The sequence below is a fragment of the Oncorhynchus keta genome, chromosome 35 (assembly GCF_023373465.1).
Source record: "Oncorhynchus keta strain PuntledgeMale-10-30-2019 chromosome 35, Oket_V2, whole genome shotgun sequence".
Classification (NCBI taxonomy): domain Eukaryota; kingdom Metazoa; phylum Chordata; class Actinopteri; order Salmoniformes; family Salmonidae; genus Oncorhynchus; species Oncorhynchus keta.
In genome coordinates, this window is record NC_068455.1 from 39,603,249 (window position 1) to 39,619,416 (window position 16,168).

At 50.1% G+C, this 16,168-nt stretch overlaps 1 protein-coding gene across 2 annotated transcripts in view; it reads right to left on the reverse strand.

Annotated features, from left to right (window-relative positions):
• The window catches only part of kif26ba (kinesin family member 26Ba), a 179,250-nt gene that overhangs the window by 22,998 nt on the left and 140,084 nt on the right, over window positions 1-16,168 (reverse strand). The window contains exons 12-16 of one of the 2 annotated variants that reach the window (XM_052496991.1): window positions 12,373-12,535; window positions 11,192-12,060; window positions 10,376-10,508; window positions 9,936-10,197; window positions 7,143-9,782 (exon numbers count right to left, since the gene is read on the reverse strand). In XM_052496991.1, coding sequence (XP_052352951.1) covers window positions 7,143-9,782; window positions 9,936-10,197; window positions 10,376-10,508; window positions 11,192-12,060; window positions 12,373-12,535 — 4,067 coding nt within the window. Of the gene's footprint in view, window positions 1-7,142; window positions 9,783-9,935; window positions 10,198-10,375; window positions 10,509-11,191; window positions 12,061-12,363; window positions 12,536-16,168 lie in introns of both variants that reach the window. The other variant, XM_052496990.1, reaches the window with a different exon arrangement.

Sequence of the window (16,168 nt, forward strand, 5' to 3'; positions counted from 1 at the left end):
TGTTGAACAATTCAACATTGAAAAACATATATCACAATAAAGGAAAACTAATATTTTGGTATTAGTTTCATTAGACCATTGTTGACATAGTTCCAAAATGTTTGGCTTGTCAGCAATCATGTTTTCAAGATATGTAACCAGTGGTGTAGTGGAGGCTATACGCAGGTATACACCGTATACCCACTTTCATTGGGCATTGTGTATACTCACTTCTTAACCCCTACTTATACTTCTGATCGTGGACTTCAAGAAACAGCAGAGTGAGCACCCCCCTATCCACATCGACAGGACAGCAGTGGTGAAGGCGGAAAGCTTCAAGTTCCTCGGCGTACACATCACTGACAAACTGCAACGGTCCACCCACACAGACAGTGTGGTGAAGAAGGCGCAACAGCACCTCTACAACCTCCGGAAGCTGAAGAAATTTGGCTTGACACCTAAAACCCTCACAAACTTTTACAGATGCACAATTGAGAGCATCCTGTCGGGCTGTGTCACCGCATGGTACGGCAACTGCACCGCCCGCAACTGCAGGGCTCTCCAGAGGGTGGTGTAGTCTGACCAACACATCACCAGGGGGCAAATTACCTACTCTCCAGGACACCTACAGCACCCGATGTCACAGGAAGGCCAAAAAGATCATCAAGGACAACAACCACCCGAGCCACTACCTGTTCACCCCGCTATCATCCAGAAGGCCATCTCGAATCCCACCGTTCCTTCGTCGCTGTGCAATCTGGTTTCCGAGCCGGTCACGGGTGCACCTCAGCCACGCTCAAGGTACTAAACGATATCATAACCGCCATCGATAAAAGACAGTACTGTGCAGCCGTCTTCATTGACCTGGCCAAGGCTTTCGACTCTCAATCACCATATTCTTATCGGCAGACTCAGTAGCCTCGGTTTTTCTAATGACTGCCTTGCCTGGTTCACCAACTACTTTGCAGACAGAGTTCAGTGTGTCAAATCAGAGGGCATGTTGTCCGGTCCTCTGGCAGTCTCTATGGGGGTGCCACGGGGTTCAATTCTCGGGCCGACTCTTTTCTCTGTATATATCAATGATGTTGCTCTTGCTGCGGGCGATTCCCTGATCCACCTCTACGCAGACGACACCATTCTGTATACTTCTGGCCCTTCCTTGGACACTGTGCTATCTAACCTCCAAACGAGCTTCAATGCCATACAACACTCCTTCCGTGGCCTCCAACTGCTCTTAAACGCTAGTAAAACCAAATGCATGCTTTTCAACCGTTCACTGCCTGCACCCGCACGCCCAACTAGCATCACCACCCTGGATGATTCCGACCTAGAATATGTGGACATCTATAAGTACCTGAACTCTCTTTCCAGACTCATATCAAACATCTCCAATCTAAAATCGAATCTAGAGTCGGCTTTCTTTTGCAACAAAGCCTCCTTCACTCACGCCGCCAAACTTACCCTAGTAAAACTGACTATCCTACCAATCCTCGACTTCGGCGATGTCATCTACAAAATAGCTTCCAATACTCTACTCAGCAAACTGGATACAGTTTATCATAGTGCCATTCGTTTTGTTACTAAAGCACCTTATACCACCCACCACTGCGACCTGTATGCTCTAGTCGGCTGGTCCTCGCTACATATTCATCGCCAGACCCACTGGCTCAAGGTCATCTACAAGTCCATGCTAGGTAAAGCTCCGCCTTATCTCAGTTCACTGGTCACAATGGCAACACCCACCCGTAGCGCGCACTCCAGCAGGTGTATCTCACTTATCATCCGTAAAGCCAACACCTCATTTGGCCGCCTTTCCTTTCAGTTCTCTGCTGCCTGTGACTGGAACGAATTGCAAAAATCGCTGAAGTTGGAGACTTATCTCCCTCATCAACTTTAAACATCTGCTATCTGAGCAGCTAACCGATCGCTGCAGCTGTACATAGTCCATCGGTAAATAGCCCACCCAATTTACCTACCTCATCCCCATACTGTTTTTATTTATTTAATTTTCTGCTCTTTTGCACACCAGTATCTCTACCTGCACATGACCATCTGATCATTTATCACTCCAGTGTTAATCTGCTAAATTGTAATTATTCGCCTACCTCCTCATGCCTTTTGCACACAATGTATATAGACTCTTTTTCCCCCCCTACTGTGTTATTGACTTGTTTATTGTTTACTCCATGTGTAACTGAAATAAAATCAAATAAATATTTTTAAAAAGGCGAGGTCAGTACAGGTTCTATCTCAAGGCCATCAGACTGTTAAATATCCATCAGTAGCACCTTAGAGGCTGCTGCCCTGATATACATAGACTTGAAATCACTGGCCACTTTAATAAGGGAACACTGGCCACTTTAATAATGTTTACATATTTTGCATTACTAATCTCATAAGTATATACTGTACACTATTTTAGTCTACTGTATCTTAGCCTATGCCGCTCTGACATTGCTCGTCCAAATATTTATATATTCTTAATTCCATCCTACTTTGAAGCAAGGTAAGACATGCCTCAGAATATGAAGTAAAACATTCAGGTTTCAATAAATGGGTGGAAGAGGCAAAATATAGGAATGCTAATAATAGGTTTAACCATCTTCTGGTAGATGGAAAGGCTTTCCCAAAAACCTTCTCTATTAAATGTTAACTAGCTACAAAGTAGCTTATGCCTACCTGTCCGAATGATATCATGATTATTTGTGTCAATCCAGTGGCCATTTCTTTTTCAAACTCCATCTCATGTGCTACAGAAACATGGCTAAGCAAACAATAGTGCTAATTGCCTCTGCACACTTGAATTAAAGGGTACTTACTCTCAAAAATCTAAATGTATTAGATATTTTTCTTTTATAATAGAGCCAAGAGCCCAGACCTCAAAGTGATCTCCTGTTATGGACTTTGAACATACAATTTTGTTGTTTTTCTGGAAAAAAAAAGTGTGACTTTTTGGGGAAAATCTGAAACTTATGAATTTCTGACTCAGTTTATTTGTTTCAATAGTAATCCTACTATTAGACTACTATCACAGTACAGGTTGGCTTTCCTGACTGTGAATCACCAATATTGGATTTATCATTTTAGGTCATTCAGAGTGTACTGTATGCCACTTGATTGCTGACAAGCAAAACATTTTGGTACTGTGTCAACAATAGACTAATGAAACAAACACCAAAAGATCCTTTGTGGGTTGAGTTTGCCTTTAAGAAACATTCATTAGAATGTGTAGAATTCAGTAGGATGTATCTCTCTTGCTCATCACCTACAGGACAAATAAGAAACATACAGTAGGCTGCGTTTACACAGTCAGCCTAATTCTGATATTTTGCCCAATTATTCAACTGATTGATCAAAAGTCCAATATTTGGGAAAAGATCAGAATTGGGCTGCTTGTGTAAACGCAGCCACAGTGCAACTCTACACCTGACGTGTTGTTTTGTTCTGTTCTGCTGACAAGGACGTGACCAGGCTTTAGTTTGACAAAGGCACCATGAGTAAACATCAGGGCAAATAGCTGATAACCAAACCAGGACAGATAGCTGATGACAGAGCCAAGAGTCCTACACTGCCATTCTGCCAGGGGCTGGCATTGGAGTGGGAGCTGGGGTTAGGTCGAGCATTGGAGTAGGGGTTGGAGAGAGGGGCCTAGGTTTTTTTTGGGGGGGGGGGATTGGTTGAGTAGGACTTCTGGAAACGACAACAATCCAGTATTTAGCATGAGTTCCTGGGGGAGGATGGGGGAGAGAGGAGAGAGAAAACAGAACGGTTGAGAGGGGAGATGGGGAGAGCAGCAAAGAGGAGAGAAGAGACAGGGAGAAAACGCAGCAGAACCGAACAGGAGATAAGAGAGGGGAGCGAGAGAACAGAGAAAGAGGGGAGAAGAGAACAGAGAGGGGAGAAGAGAACAGAGAAAGAGGGGAGAGAGGACAGAGAAAGAGAGGGGAGATAGAATGGAGAAAGAGGGGAGAGAGGACAGAGAAAGAAAGGGAGAGAGAACAGAGAAAGAGAGGGGAGAGAGAACGGAGAAAGAGAGGGGAGAGAGAACGGAGAAAGAGGGGAGAGAGAGAACAGAGAAAGAGGGGAGAAGATAACGGAGAAAGAGGGGAGAAGAGAACAGAGAAAGAGGGGAGAAGAGAACAGAGAAAGAGGGGAGAGAGAACAGAGAAAGAGAGGGGAGAGAGGAGAGAGAAAGAGAGGAGAGAGGACAGAGAAAGAGGGGAGAAGAGAACAGAGAAAGAGGGGAGAGAGAGAACAGAGAAAGAGGGGAGAGAGGAGAGAGAAAGAGAGGAGAGAGAACAGAGAAAGAGGGGAGAAGAGAACAGAGAAAGAGGGGAGAGAGAGAACAGAGAAAGAGGGGAGAGAGGAGAGAGAAAGAGGGGAGAAGAGAACAGAGAAAGAGGGGAGAGAGAGAACAGAGAAAGAGGGGAGAGAGAGAACAGAGAAAGAGGGGAGAGAGAGAACAGAGAAAGAGGGGAGAGAGGAGAGAGAAAGAGAGGAGAGAGGACAGAGAAAGAGGGGAGAGAGAGAACAGAGAAAGAGAGGGGAGAGAGAAAGAATGGAGAGAGAACAGAGAAAGAGGGGAGAGAGAGAACAGAGAAAGAGGGGAGAGAGAGAACAGAGAAAGAGAGGGGAGAGAGTGAACAGAGAAAGAATGGAGAGAGAGAACAGAGAAAGAGGGGAGAGAGGAGAGAGAAAGAGAGGAGAGAGGACAGAGAAAGAGAGGGGAGAGAGAACGGAGAAAGAGGGGAGAGAGAGAACAGAGAAAGAGGGGAGAAGAGAACAGAGAAAGACGGGAGAAGAGAACAGAGAAAGAGGGGAGAAGAGAACAGAGAAAGAGAGGGGAGAGAGAACGGAGAAAGAGGGGAGAGAGAGAACAGAGAAAGAGGGGAGAAGAGAACAGAGAAAGAGGGGAGAAGAGAACAGAGAAAGAGGGGAGAAGAGAACAGAGAAAGAGGGGAGAAGAGAACAGAGAAAGAGGGGAGAGAGAGAACAGAGAAAGAAAGGGAAGAGAGAACGGAGAAAGAGGGGAGAGAGAGAACAGAGAAAGAGGGGAGAGAGGACAGAGAAAGAGAGGGGAGAGAGAACAGAGAAAGAGGGGAGAAGAGAACGGAGAAAGAGGGGAGAAGAGAACAGAGAAAGAGAGGGGAGAGAGAACAGAGAAAGAGGGGAGAGAGAACAGAGAATGAGAGGGGAGAGAGAACAGAGAAAGAGAGATAGAAAAGAGTAGAGAGAGAAGAGCATTTGGTGGGTGGAGAGCTAAGCCTAGCAGGTCAGCCTAGCAGGCCCTCTTATCTGACCAGCGTGCTGGAATGTACACACACACACACTTTCCATTTGCATAGAAATTGGCAGACACGTTTTTTTTTTAATCAGATTCACACACAGGGACGGGGTGAAGGGAGAGGCGACGTTAATAAGGTTCTGTCTGTCTCTTTGTCTCTGTCGGCAGCAGAAAGGTCACAAAGACAGATCTGCTCTAAGTCACCTTCAAGTCACCCATTTGTACCTTATTACTGCCTGCTGCATCCAGAGAGAGAGAGAGAGAGAGAGAGAGAGAGAGAGAGAGAGAGAGAGAGAGAGAGAGAGAGAGAGAGAGAGAGAGAGAGAGAGAGAGAGAGAGAGAGAGAGAGAGAGAGAGAGAGAGAGAGAGAGAGAGAGAGAGAGAGAGAGAGAGAGAGAGAGAGAGAGAGAGAGAGAGAGAGAGAGACCAAGCAATGGAAAATCCAATATTACAGTAAAGAGCAACCATACATGAGACCCTCAACTGGAAACCTGATTAAAAAATGTTTTTCCCAAAGCAAGCCTCTCTCCCTCTCCCTCCATCCCGCTTCCTCTCTCTCCCTCTCTCTGCTGGAGCAGCCACAGGCCGGGCTGTGTTGGCCCGGGTTCTGCGGTTCCAAGTCAGCCATAGATAAGCCTGATCACTGTTCCCTCTTACTGCCTCTCTGGACGGGAGGGAGGAGAGGGAGAGGGAGAGGTGGAGGGCAAGTGGAGTGTAAGTGGAGAGGGAGAGTTAAAGGAATGGAGGGTAGCTTTGGAGAGGTAGGGGGTGGCAAGGGGGATGAAAAGGGGTCCCAGCATAGAAGGGGGGGGATAAGGGAGAGCAGAGGGAGGAATGGAGAGGGTACAGGGGTTAAAGAGTGCACTGCTTTCTTGAGGCCACCCACAGAACTCCCTGACAATGGCCATCTGTCTGCCCAACAAGACCACTCTCACTACCAACCTCTCGGGGGTGAGGGGAGAGGGAGAGAGGGGGATATGTTGAGAGGTGAGGAGAAAGGAGGGGTTGAAACCTGATTTAGTTATTTATTTCCAAATGTGTTTTTTTATATATATAAATGGAAGTCTTGTGAGCTACATTTCGCTGCTGCTGCGATTCATATCGAAATGGGGCAGTTTATTAACCAAACATGTTATCTGGAATAGAGGGTTCATTCATCAGTGTTTTTAACCATGCCTGGGCTGGCTCTGGGCAGTGGGGCTTAGGAGCATAGGCTCATCCTCGGAGAAGGTGACTTCTGAGAATGGCTGACTTTAAGAGAATGAGAACTATCACACGCCTCCCTGACTGGCTGGCTGCTTGCCTGCCTGCCTCCCTCCTTGCCTGCCTGGTTGCCTGCCTCCCTCCTTGCCTGCCTGGTTTCCTGCCTGGTTTCCTGCCTGGTTGCCTGCCTGCCTGCCTCCCTCCTTGCCTGCCTGATTTCCTGCCTGGTTGCCTGCCTGGTTGCCTGCCTCCCTCCTTGCCTGCCTGCCTGCCTCCCTCCTTGCCTGCCTGGTTGCCTGCCTCCCTCCTTGCCTGCCTGGCTGACTGCCTGGCTGCTCACCTTACTTACCTGACGGCGTGTTTCATATTCAAAGGTTTTATTCTATTTCTACCCAGGACAGAGCATGAACTGGAGGTTGAGTATGAGGGATGTAAGCTATGTGACTAAGGTTATAGTTAGTTGAACAAAGGTAATTGAACATCTGTAGTGCTACCCTTTAAATACATTTCTGTACTGTTTTGTATAGTGTATAAATGGAACAGGAAAACTAAGCACAAAGGAAGGGAAACCCTGTGAGAAAAATACGTTAAAATAACGTTGAAAGTATGTATTTTGGGTTGAAAATATGTTGAAAAAATGTATTGTGCTCACTGGGATGCAGCATAAGGGGCAGACCTGTGTTGTTGTTCCTCTTCTTGTTGTTCTTGAGGCTACGGCGGCTGCTGCTGGTGGCTGAGCTATGTTCGCTCAGAGAGTCCTGGGCAGAGGAGGTGCTTCCTGTGGCCTCGCTGTCCCTCAGCATGCTCTCGTAGCCACTGCTGGCCCCGCTGTGGTAGAACAGGGCTGTCTTCCCCATGGCCGGGGGCAGCTCTCCACTCAGAACACTACTGTTGTCACTGGCATGGCCGCTACTGCAGCGCTGGGGCCGCTTGGGGGCTGTGATCTTACTGTAGGGAGACGGCAGGGTGTGGACCATCACTGGTCTCTCCTCTCCCTGTGCCCCTCCACCACCTGCTCCACCTCCACTTCCTCCAGCACCCCTCTCCTCCCCAGCTTCGGAGCCTCCTCCTCGGTTGTGACTGGTGGATCGAGAGCCTCCGTTGCCCTGAAGCAGCTCGGAGATGCGTCCGTTGGCGGCTCTCAGAGGCAGCTTGGCGGCCAGGCCTCCCCCTCGGCTGCGACTCAGAGACTGGGTGGCCCAGGAGCCAGAGCTGGGTTCCTTGTTTTGTCCCAGGGCCTGGCTGGAGGTCTGACCCTGGGGCTGGGGCTGGGTCTTGCCGTTGGGAGGCAAACTGGAGCTGCGGTTGACAGACTGGGGAAGAGACTTGGTGGAGAAGCTGAGTGTCTTGGTGCTGGAGGCCGAAAGGCTGCGGGTCTTAGGGCTGGCCATCAGCAGCTTGCTGACCGCTGAGATCTTCGACTGGCTCGACTTGGGCGACTTGGGAGCACTGCCGGGGCTGTTACCGGAACAGTTTCCATTAGGGGAGGAGGATGACACTGAGCCACAGCGGATGCTACGTCCGGGATGGGGCATATTGCAGTCCCCCCTCCCCCCTCCGGCTGCCCCCTTCCAGACCAAGGTGCTGAGGCTCTCCCCCCTCTCCAGGGAGAGGCAGTCGTAGTGGGGGCCAAGAGAGCTGTGACCTCCATGGGACCGCCCCAGAGAGTTGGTTCTGTTAGCCAGTTGCTCTAGTTTAGCACTGAACAACCTACTGCTCTCCACATTAGACCCCTTCTGTTTCCCTCCACCAAGCCCATCTAGGTCCTCCGGGGTGCTCCCCAGGAAGGAGAGGCCATGGATGGGTGCGTGCAGGGGGCTAAGGGGGCCTCCTGACCGGTTCTTCTGGTCCAGACTGGACTTGCGTACTGGTGGCAGCGGTGGGATCCCTTTCTGGCGGGAGAACAGGCCTTGTCTCCCGGATGACCCCCGTCGGTCCAGTGTTGCCCTCGGACTACAGGGGGTGGAGGTGGTGATCCCTAGGCCCCGAGACTCCCCCCCTGCCCCTCCTCCATTAGCGCCGTAGCGGAGTGAGTCCTCGTCTAGGCCGTCGTGGCGGTTGATCCGGTGCCAGCCGCGGGGCAGACTGGCGGTGCGCAGGATGTCGGCAGAGTAGACGGGAGTCATCAGACACTCCCCAGAGCTGACCAGCACCATCTCACAGCCGTCCACCACCCTCTTACAGGAGTCTGGAGAGGAGACGGTCTCACCGCTGCTGGAGCTGCAACGGTCCCCTCCGTAGCCACTGTCCACCCTGCTGGCCCTGTCACCCTGGGGCCAGGCCTGGGTCTTAGCTGGGTCTGTCTTGACTGGTGGCTCCACCACCCTCTTCTCCGGCTTCACCTCACACACCAGCTCCTTAGGCCTCACATCGCCTCCATCTCTCTTCATCCAGGGGTCGTCGAAGCTGAGATCGCTGGACATGGAGGCCAAGACCAGGGCTTGGGCTAGGGCAGGCTTGGCTGGGTCCTTGGACAACAGGTGAGTCTTGGTAGGGGAGGACAGTATAGTGGGCTCCTGTATAACCATGGGTTTGACGGCCACACAGGGGTGGACTGTGATGTTGGTCTTGAAGGGGATGAAGTTGCTGGAGGCCCCCAGGGTCTGGATGTTGAAGACTGTAATGTTGGTCTTACCCATGGAGGGAGACAGTCTCTTCAGCCTCTCTTTAGTCAGGGTGCTTTTCTCCTTCTCCGTTCCTTTCTCATCTCCACACAACACTACGTCGCTGTCAGGAGTCTTCCGTCCTCTAGAACCCAGGGACACCTCATCTTGCTCCTCTGCCCCAGAGAGAGGCACCTGTGGGGGGTCTAGCTCAGCCAGAGCCTCCCCATGTCCATAGGACTGGCCGAAACTGTGCAGGGACTGATCCCCGTCACTCCCAGCACTCAGCTCACTCAGCCATGATGAGATGGACGACCGGCAGCTAGGCAGCGCCGCCATCGCCTCTCCTTCCATGCGAAGCTTCGCCATGCTGACTTCCGCCATGGCGATCACCCCGGCAACTGAGGCGCTTGTCATTGTGACCATTCCGGTGGTCGTAGCAATGACAGTAGTGTGGTTTCCGTAGCACTCCAGGTCATCGCTGATGCTGCTGATGATGGAGACAGGGCGGGATCCCGAGGCCAGGGCGGTGACGGAACAGTCGCTGGTGAAGCTAATGATGCTAGTGGGACGACCGCCACTCTCCAGCAGGCCCCGGACATCCAGCCCCTCCTCACACCCCAGGGTGAATACCAGCTCATCTTCCCCTAGAGAACGAGGGTCTGCTGGGGCTGGGGTAGAGGAGGGGCAGAGGGCTAGAGCAGGAACTGGGGCTGGGGGAGGCAGAGAAATATGGGAAGGAGAAAGAGAGAGGATCGACAATGAAAGGAAAATATGTAAGGAATGTGAAATGAATTCGCTGTACGAAACCAGTATCATACATAAAAAACACTTGTCACAGTAATAGAATAAAGAGCCAGACTTACTGTCCCTGCGTACATCCAGAGGTATCTGAGGAACATTATCGTCACACAGGGTCTCAGCCGACCCCAGGCTGGCAGACAAGGAGTTGGTGCGCTTTAGCACCTGGGGACTCATTCTCAATGGGGAGGTCCTGGACAGGGACTCCAGCTGCAGCAGGGAATCTGTAGAGGACCTCCCACTATCTGCAGCCAGGCTGTCTGCAGTAGACAGACTCTGGCAGGACAGAGGGGGTGTTCCCGGCATCACACCCTTCTGGGTGTAGACCTTGATTATAATCATAATCATATATTGGATTTTTATAGTTCTTTTCAAGGACCCACAGATGCTTCACAACAATACTGTACATTTTCATGGAAATGCATTTTATGAGGTAAAAGTCAACCCAATAACTGTAAAATAGCACAAGCAAAGACCGTAGAGGTGTGAGAGACAGATACTGTACCTTGCAGCGCTGTGAGGGTGAGGAAGGAGGTCTGTAGTCAGAGGTCTTGGTAAGAGAGGCGATGCCCAGCCGAGGAGAACCCAGGGGGCGGGGCTTACCATCACTGCTACTGCCTGCGCTCAGAGACTCACGACTGTCAATCAAATAGAAAGGAAGAGAAATAAAAAAGAAATAGAAGATATTGAAAACAAAAATACCTTCAAGAGAGACATTAAAATTATAAGGCAGTCGATAAAACTATACAAGCTAAAGGAACAATAAGTTGAGTTTTTTTGTAAATAAATATATATATATACACTTTTTTACCCCCTTTTTCTCCCCAATTTTGTGGTCGCCAATTAGTAGTAGTTACTGTCTTGTCTCATCGCTGCAACACCCGTACAGACTCGGGAGAGGCGAAGGTTGAGAACCATGCTTCCTTCGAAACACAATCCAACCAAGCCGCACTGCTTCTTGACACAATGCACATCCAACCCGGAAGCCAGCAGCACCAATGTGCCGGAGGAAACACCGTGCACCTGGCGACCTGTTCAGTGTGCATTGCGCCCGGCCCGACACAGGAGTCGCTAGTGCGTGGATAGGATATCCCTGCCGGCCAAGCCCTCCCCAACCCGGACGAAGCTGGGCCAGTTGTGCGTCGCCCCATGAGCCTCCCGGTCGCGGCCGGCTGCGACAGAGCCTGGGCTCGAACCCAGAATCTCTGGTGGCACAGCTAGCACTGCGATGGAATGGCTTAGACCACTGTGTGGACCCTAGGCAGAGTAGCTGTTGCTTTGTAACCGCTAATGGGGATCTTAACAAACAAACCGATCTGACCTGTCATGGAGGCTGGCGCTCTTGGCCCTCTGTAGAGGGTTAGTGTTAGTGTGTCCAGCTCCACTGCTGCCCGTCACACTGCTGTTGCCGGTCAGGCTCAGACTCTCTATCATGGTCTGGGCCAGTTCTGCCTCTTCCACCACCTCCCTGATCTCCTGGAGCTGCTCGTCATTGGACATCCTCCTGGAGGTCTCTACCTCCACTCCCACCCCTCCCGTAGGCTCCGTCTCAGACCCAGGGGGGACCAGGGTGTCAGACTTGGCCCCCTTACTAACCGGCACCTCCTCAAAGGGGAACTTGGCCACCTCTTCGCTCCCGTCGATACACTCCAGCCGCTCCTGCAGCTCGGCGAAGGTGTTGCACTTGAGACACTCCGCTCCTTCCTCTGGCACAGGGGGCAGGGGTTGGCCCAGGGGTTGGAGGAGAGGGAGTGGGGGCTGGGTTAGGGAGGTGAGGGACTGTGTCGGCAGGGCAGAGGGCTGGGTGTGTGTCTGTGTAGGGGCAGGCTGGGGCTGGGTCTGGGAGAGTACTGTCTGTTGCTGTTGTTGTTGTAGAGTTGGTGTAGTCGGCAGGACGCCAGACTCGGCTTTGCTCTTCAGCAGAGCAGGAATGATGGGGACAAACTCTGGCGGACCCTCGTTGTCGGTCAGCTCACGGTCCGAGATAGCACCCCCATTGGGGCCCACGTAGATGACGGTGTCACAGGACTGCTCGCTACTGGAGTAGTCATCTGGGTCGCTGGAGAGGTGCAGCAGGGGAAGGTTGGAGTCGGCAGAGCTACGGGAGTGGAATGGTCTCAGGTGGGTGGGGCGACGCATACGACCCTCCTCACACGAACTCTCACCCCCTGACGAACTGGACGTGTATTGCTGAAGAAGAGAGGGAATGTGAAAATGGATGCGAGAAACAACACATTTTGAAACAAACCAATTAGAATCTCGGTTTCATTTACTGGCCTGTTATTGTAATGCTGTGTCATCAAGTTCCAGCAATACTGAAAGTGTTGTTTTTAAAAAACTGAAATATCAAATCTGAACATTTAGAAGTTGAGCCCCAAGAAGAAAGAACTGTGAAATGCATGAGAAGGATAATTCCTCTCTGTCATATGGACCGATTATATTGGTTGAATGAATGATTTAATGACTGAATGTGTCTAAATTGATCATGCCTACCATACTGACTTTGGTCTTCTTCTTCTTCATACGGAGGAGGCGCGAGGCGATCTGGAGGGTGGAGAGCGTGTCAGAGAAGTTGCTAGGCGACGAGGAGATGTGGGCGATCATGGTGGTCCGACAGTTCATGTTGCCCAGTGACTCTCTCAGTAGCATGGTCAGCTTACTGTCCCTGGAACACATACATACACACATTACATCACGCACATACACCAACACAGGCATAAGCACACACACACACACACGTGTTAAATCGTGCACACACACACACATTACATCACACACACACATATACTCTATGTGCACACAGAAACACACATGAATCTGAAGGATAATATCTATCAAACCTTTAAAATCACTGTTCACCTCCCTACCAATCAGCAATGATCTCCAGACCTGAGCATTAGCTACGTCGATGGTTAATCTCGCTATGGCTGGAACATGTGGGACAGTAGCTGTAGGATTGTGTGTTTATTCAACACTCTCCCTCTCCTGTGTTTGTTATAGGGTTAATTGACTGTCTGCCTGTGTTTCTGTGTGTGTGTGTGTGTGCATGGGCATGTGGTAGGTAACTCATGTGAGCTGTTTGGGACCCTCAGGGCAGAATGGAGTGCAGGCTCCTCTGTGGCTCAATACCTCATGCTGCTGTCCTCCTTTTATAAAAACACAGCCCCCGGCCAGCCCACCCACACACACACACACACACACACACACACACACACACACACACACACACACACACACACACACACACACACACACACACACACACACACACACACACACACACACACACACACACACACACACACACACACACACACACACACACACACACACACACACACACACGCTACCCCATCCTTCTATCGCTTTGCTTTGCCTCAACTGTCCTCAATGTTATCCTCTTCTCTTTCCTCCCTCTCTCTCGCTCTCTGTCTCTGAGTCATGTCATTAGTAGTAGTTACCCGTGTCTTCGTCACATCAACGTTAGTAATTGCATCTCCCTCGCCTGACATCTCAATCAAGTCTCTTAATTAATCTCATTAAGCAGCGTAGGAATGGGAGAAACGGCTGAAAATGGAGAAGAAAGGGGGGAAAAAAGGTTGGAGCTGCGAGTGTTTAGGTCTAATTCAATTAAGCAGAAGGATCAGTGATTTGTGCAGAAGGGATTTTATATTCATGCACGGTGAGATCCAGTTATTTGCAACTAATGTTCCGCACCTTGCAAATGGCCCCAACCTATAATTTTATACGCATGCATGCATGTGTGTGTATTTGTGTTTGTTTTGCAATGTGAATGCCGAGCTCGTGATTAAATTAGAGAGTGGAGGAGCTGAGCTATCTGCACCGAAGGAGGCAGGCAGAGAGGGAGAGAGAGGAGGGAGGGAGAAGAGCCTGCATGTTCTTGGGAAAAATTTAAATATACACACGACTGTTTCAAAGCCTCTGTCCCCCTGCTTTCGTTTCACTCCTTTCCTCCTTGTTCTTTTCTCTGCCTCTCGTTCCTTCAAACTCTCCTCTCCCCTCTCTCTTATTCCCTCTCTCACAGTTCCACTCATTCTCTTCAGGAAGAAAACAAACCCCCAAAAAACTCTTCCTAGCGGTCTCAGGTAATAATAATGAAGCGACATTTGTTATTGTTAAATCAACCCAACAGCACCTTTCTCTCTCCCTCTATGCCACACCTTCTCTTCCTCTCTCCCCTCTCTCTTTCTCTCTCTCCGTGCCTGTCTCTCTCTCTCTCCCTCTCTGCCACGCCTTCTCTTCCTCTCTCCCCTCTCTCTTTCTCTCTACCGATGCCTGTCTCTCTCTCTCTCCCTCTCTGCCACGCCTTCTCTTCCTCTCTCCCCTCTCTCTTTCTCTCTCTCCGTGCCTGTCTCTCTCTCTCTCCCTCTATGCCACACCTTCTCTTCCTCTCTCCCCTCTCTCTTTCTCTCTCTCCGTGCCTGTCTCTCTCTCTCTCCCTCTCTGCCACACCTTCTCTTCCTCTCTCCCCTCTCTCTTTCTCTCTCTCCGTGCCTGTCTCTCTCTCTCTCCCTCTCTGCCACACCTTCTCTTCCTCTCTCCCCTCTCTCTTTCTCTCTCTCCATGCCTCTCTCTCTCTCCCTCTCTGCCACGCCTTCTCTTCCTCTATCTTTCTCTCTATCCGTGCCTGTCTCTCTCTCTCTCCCTCTCTGCCACGCCTTCTCTTCCTCTCTCTTTCTCTCTATCCGTGCCTGTCTCTCTCTCTCTCCCTCTCTGCCACGCCTTCTCTTCCTCTCTCCTTCTCTCTCTCCGTGCCTGTCTCTCTCTCTCTCTTTCTCTCTCTCCGTGCCTGTCTCTCTCTCTCTCCATTTCACCCTCTCCAAAGCTTCAGCAGGCATTTAGCCACTCTGACCAAGGGCAGCACATGTCATTCTATACATTATTATTACACATGGTAGTTATGCAGAATTATGTCCGGGCCGGGCCTACAGGAATCATTGTGCGCCTCGTGTGTCCAATTATCTGCATATTAAAGTGTACTATCTCATGAATATATCTACAATAATTAGCAGGTTTAATCATAGGTTTAAAGTCTACTATTAACATGACATGGGTGTGATATATTGAGTTGGATATGTAGAGATAGATATTGAGCCAGTCACCAGTGGAAGCTGACCCAAGCCCCATCTCCCCCAGTCCCAGTGAGTCACACACACTTAGGGAGGGTCATTTAGGGTATCCTACCAACGGGACATCAAAAACTGTAGTATCCTATGTTTCACGGAATCGTGGCTGAATGACGACATGGATTTTCAGCTAGCGGGATACATGCTGCACCGTCAGGATAGAACAGCACACTCCGGTAAGACGGGGGGGATCTGTGCATATTTGTAAACAACAGCTGGTGCACGAAATCTAAGGAAGTCTCTAGATTTTGCTCGCCTGAAGCAGAGTATATTATGATAAATTGCAGGCCACACTACTTGCCTAGAGAGTTCTCAGCTATACTTTACGTGGCTGTTTATTTACCACCACAGATAGATGCCGGCACTAAGACCACACTCAGCCAGCTGTATACGGAAATAAGCAAACAGGAAACCACTCACCCAGAGGCGGCGCTCCTAGTGGCCGCAGACTTTAATGCATGGAAACTTAAATCAGTTCGAATCTCTATCAATATGTTAAATGTGCAACCAGAGGAGAAAGAATTCTAGATCACCTGTACTCCACACACAGAGACGTGCACAAAGCTCTCCCTCGCCCTCCATTTGGTAAATCCGACCACAACTCTATCCTCGTGATTCCTGCTTACAAGCAGAAATTGAAGGAGGAATCACCAGTGACTCGGGCTATAAAAAAATGGTCAGATGAGGCAGATGCTAAACTACAGGACTGTTTTGCTTTCACAGACAGGAACATGTTCCGGGATTCTTCCGATGACATTGAGGAATACACCACATCAGTCACTGGCTTTATCAATAAGTGAATTGAGGACGTCGTCCCCACAGTGACTGTACGTACATTCCCCAACCAGAAGCCATGGATTACAGATAACATTCGCACTGAGCTAAAGGGTAGAGCTGCCGCTTTCAAGATGCGGGACTCTAACGCGGAAGCTTACAAGAAATCCTACTATGCCCTGCGACGAACCATCAAACAGGCAAAGCGCCAATACAGGGCTAAGGTTGAATCATACTACACCGGCTCCCAGAAACCCTAGACCCACTCCAATTTGCATACCGCCCAAACCGATCCACAGATGATGCTATCTCTATTGCACTCCACACTGCCTTTTCCCACCTGGACAAAAGGAACACCTATGTTGAGAATGCTATTC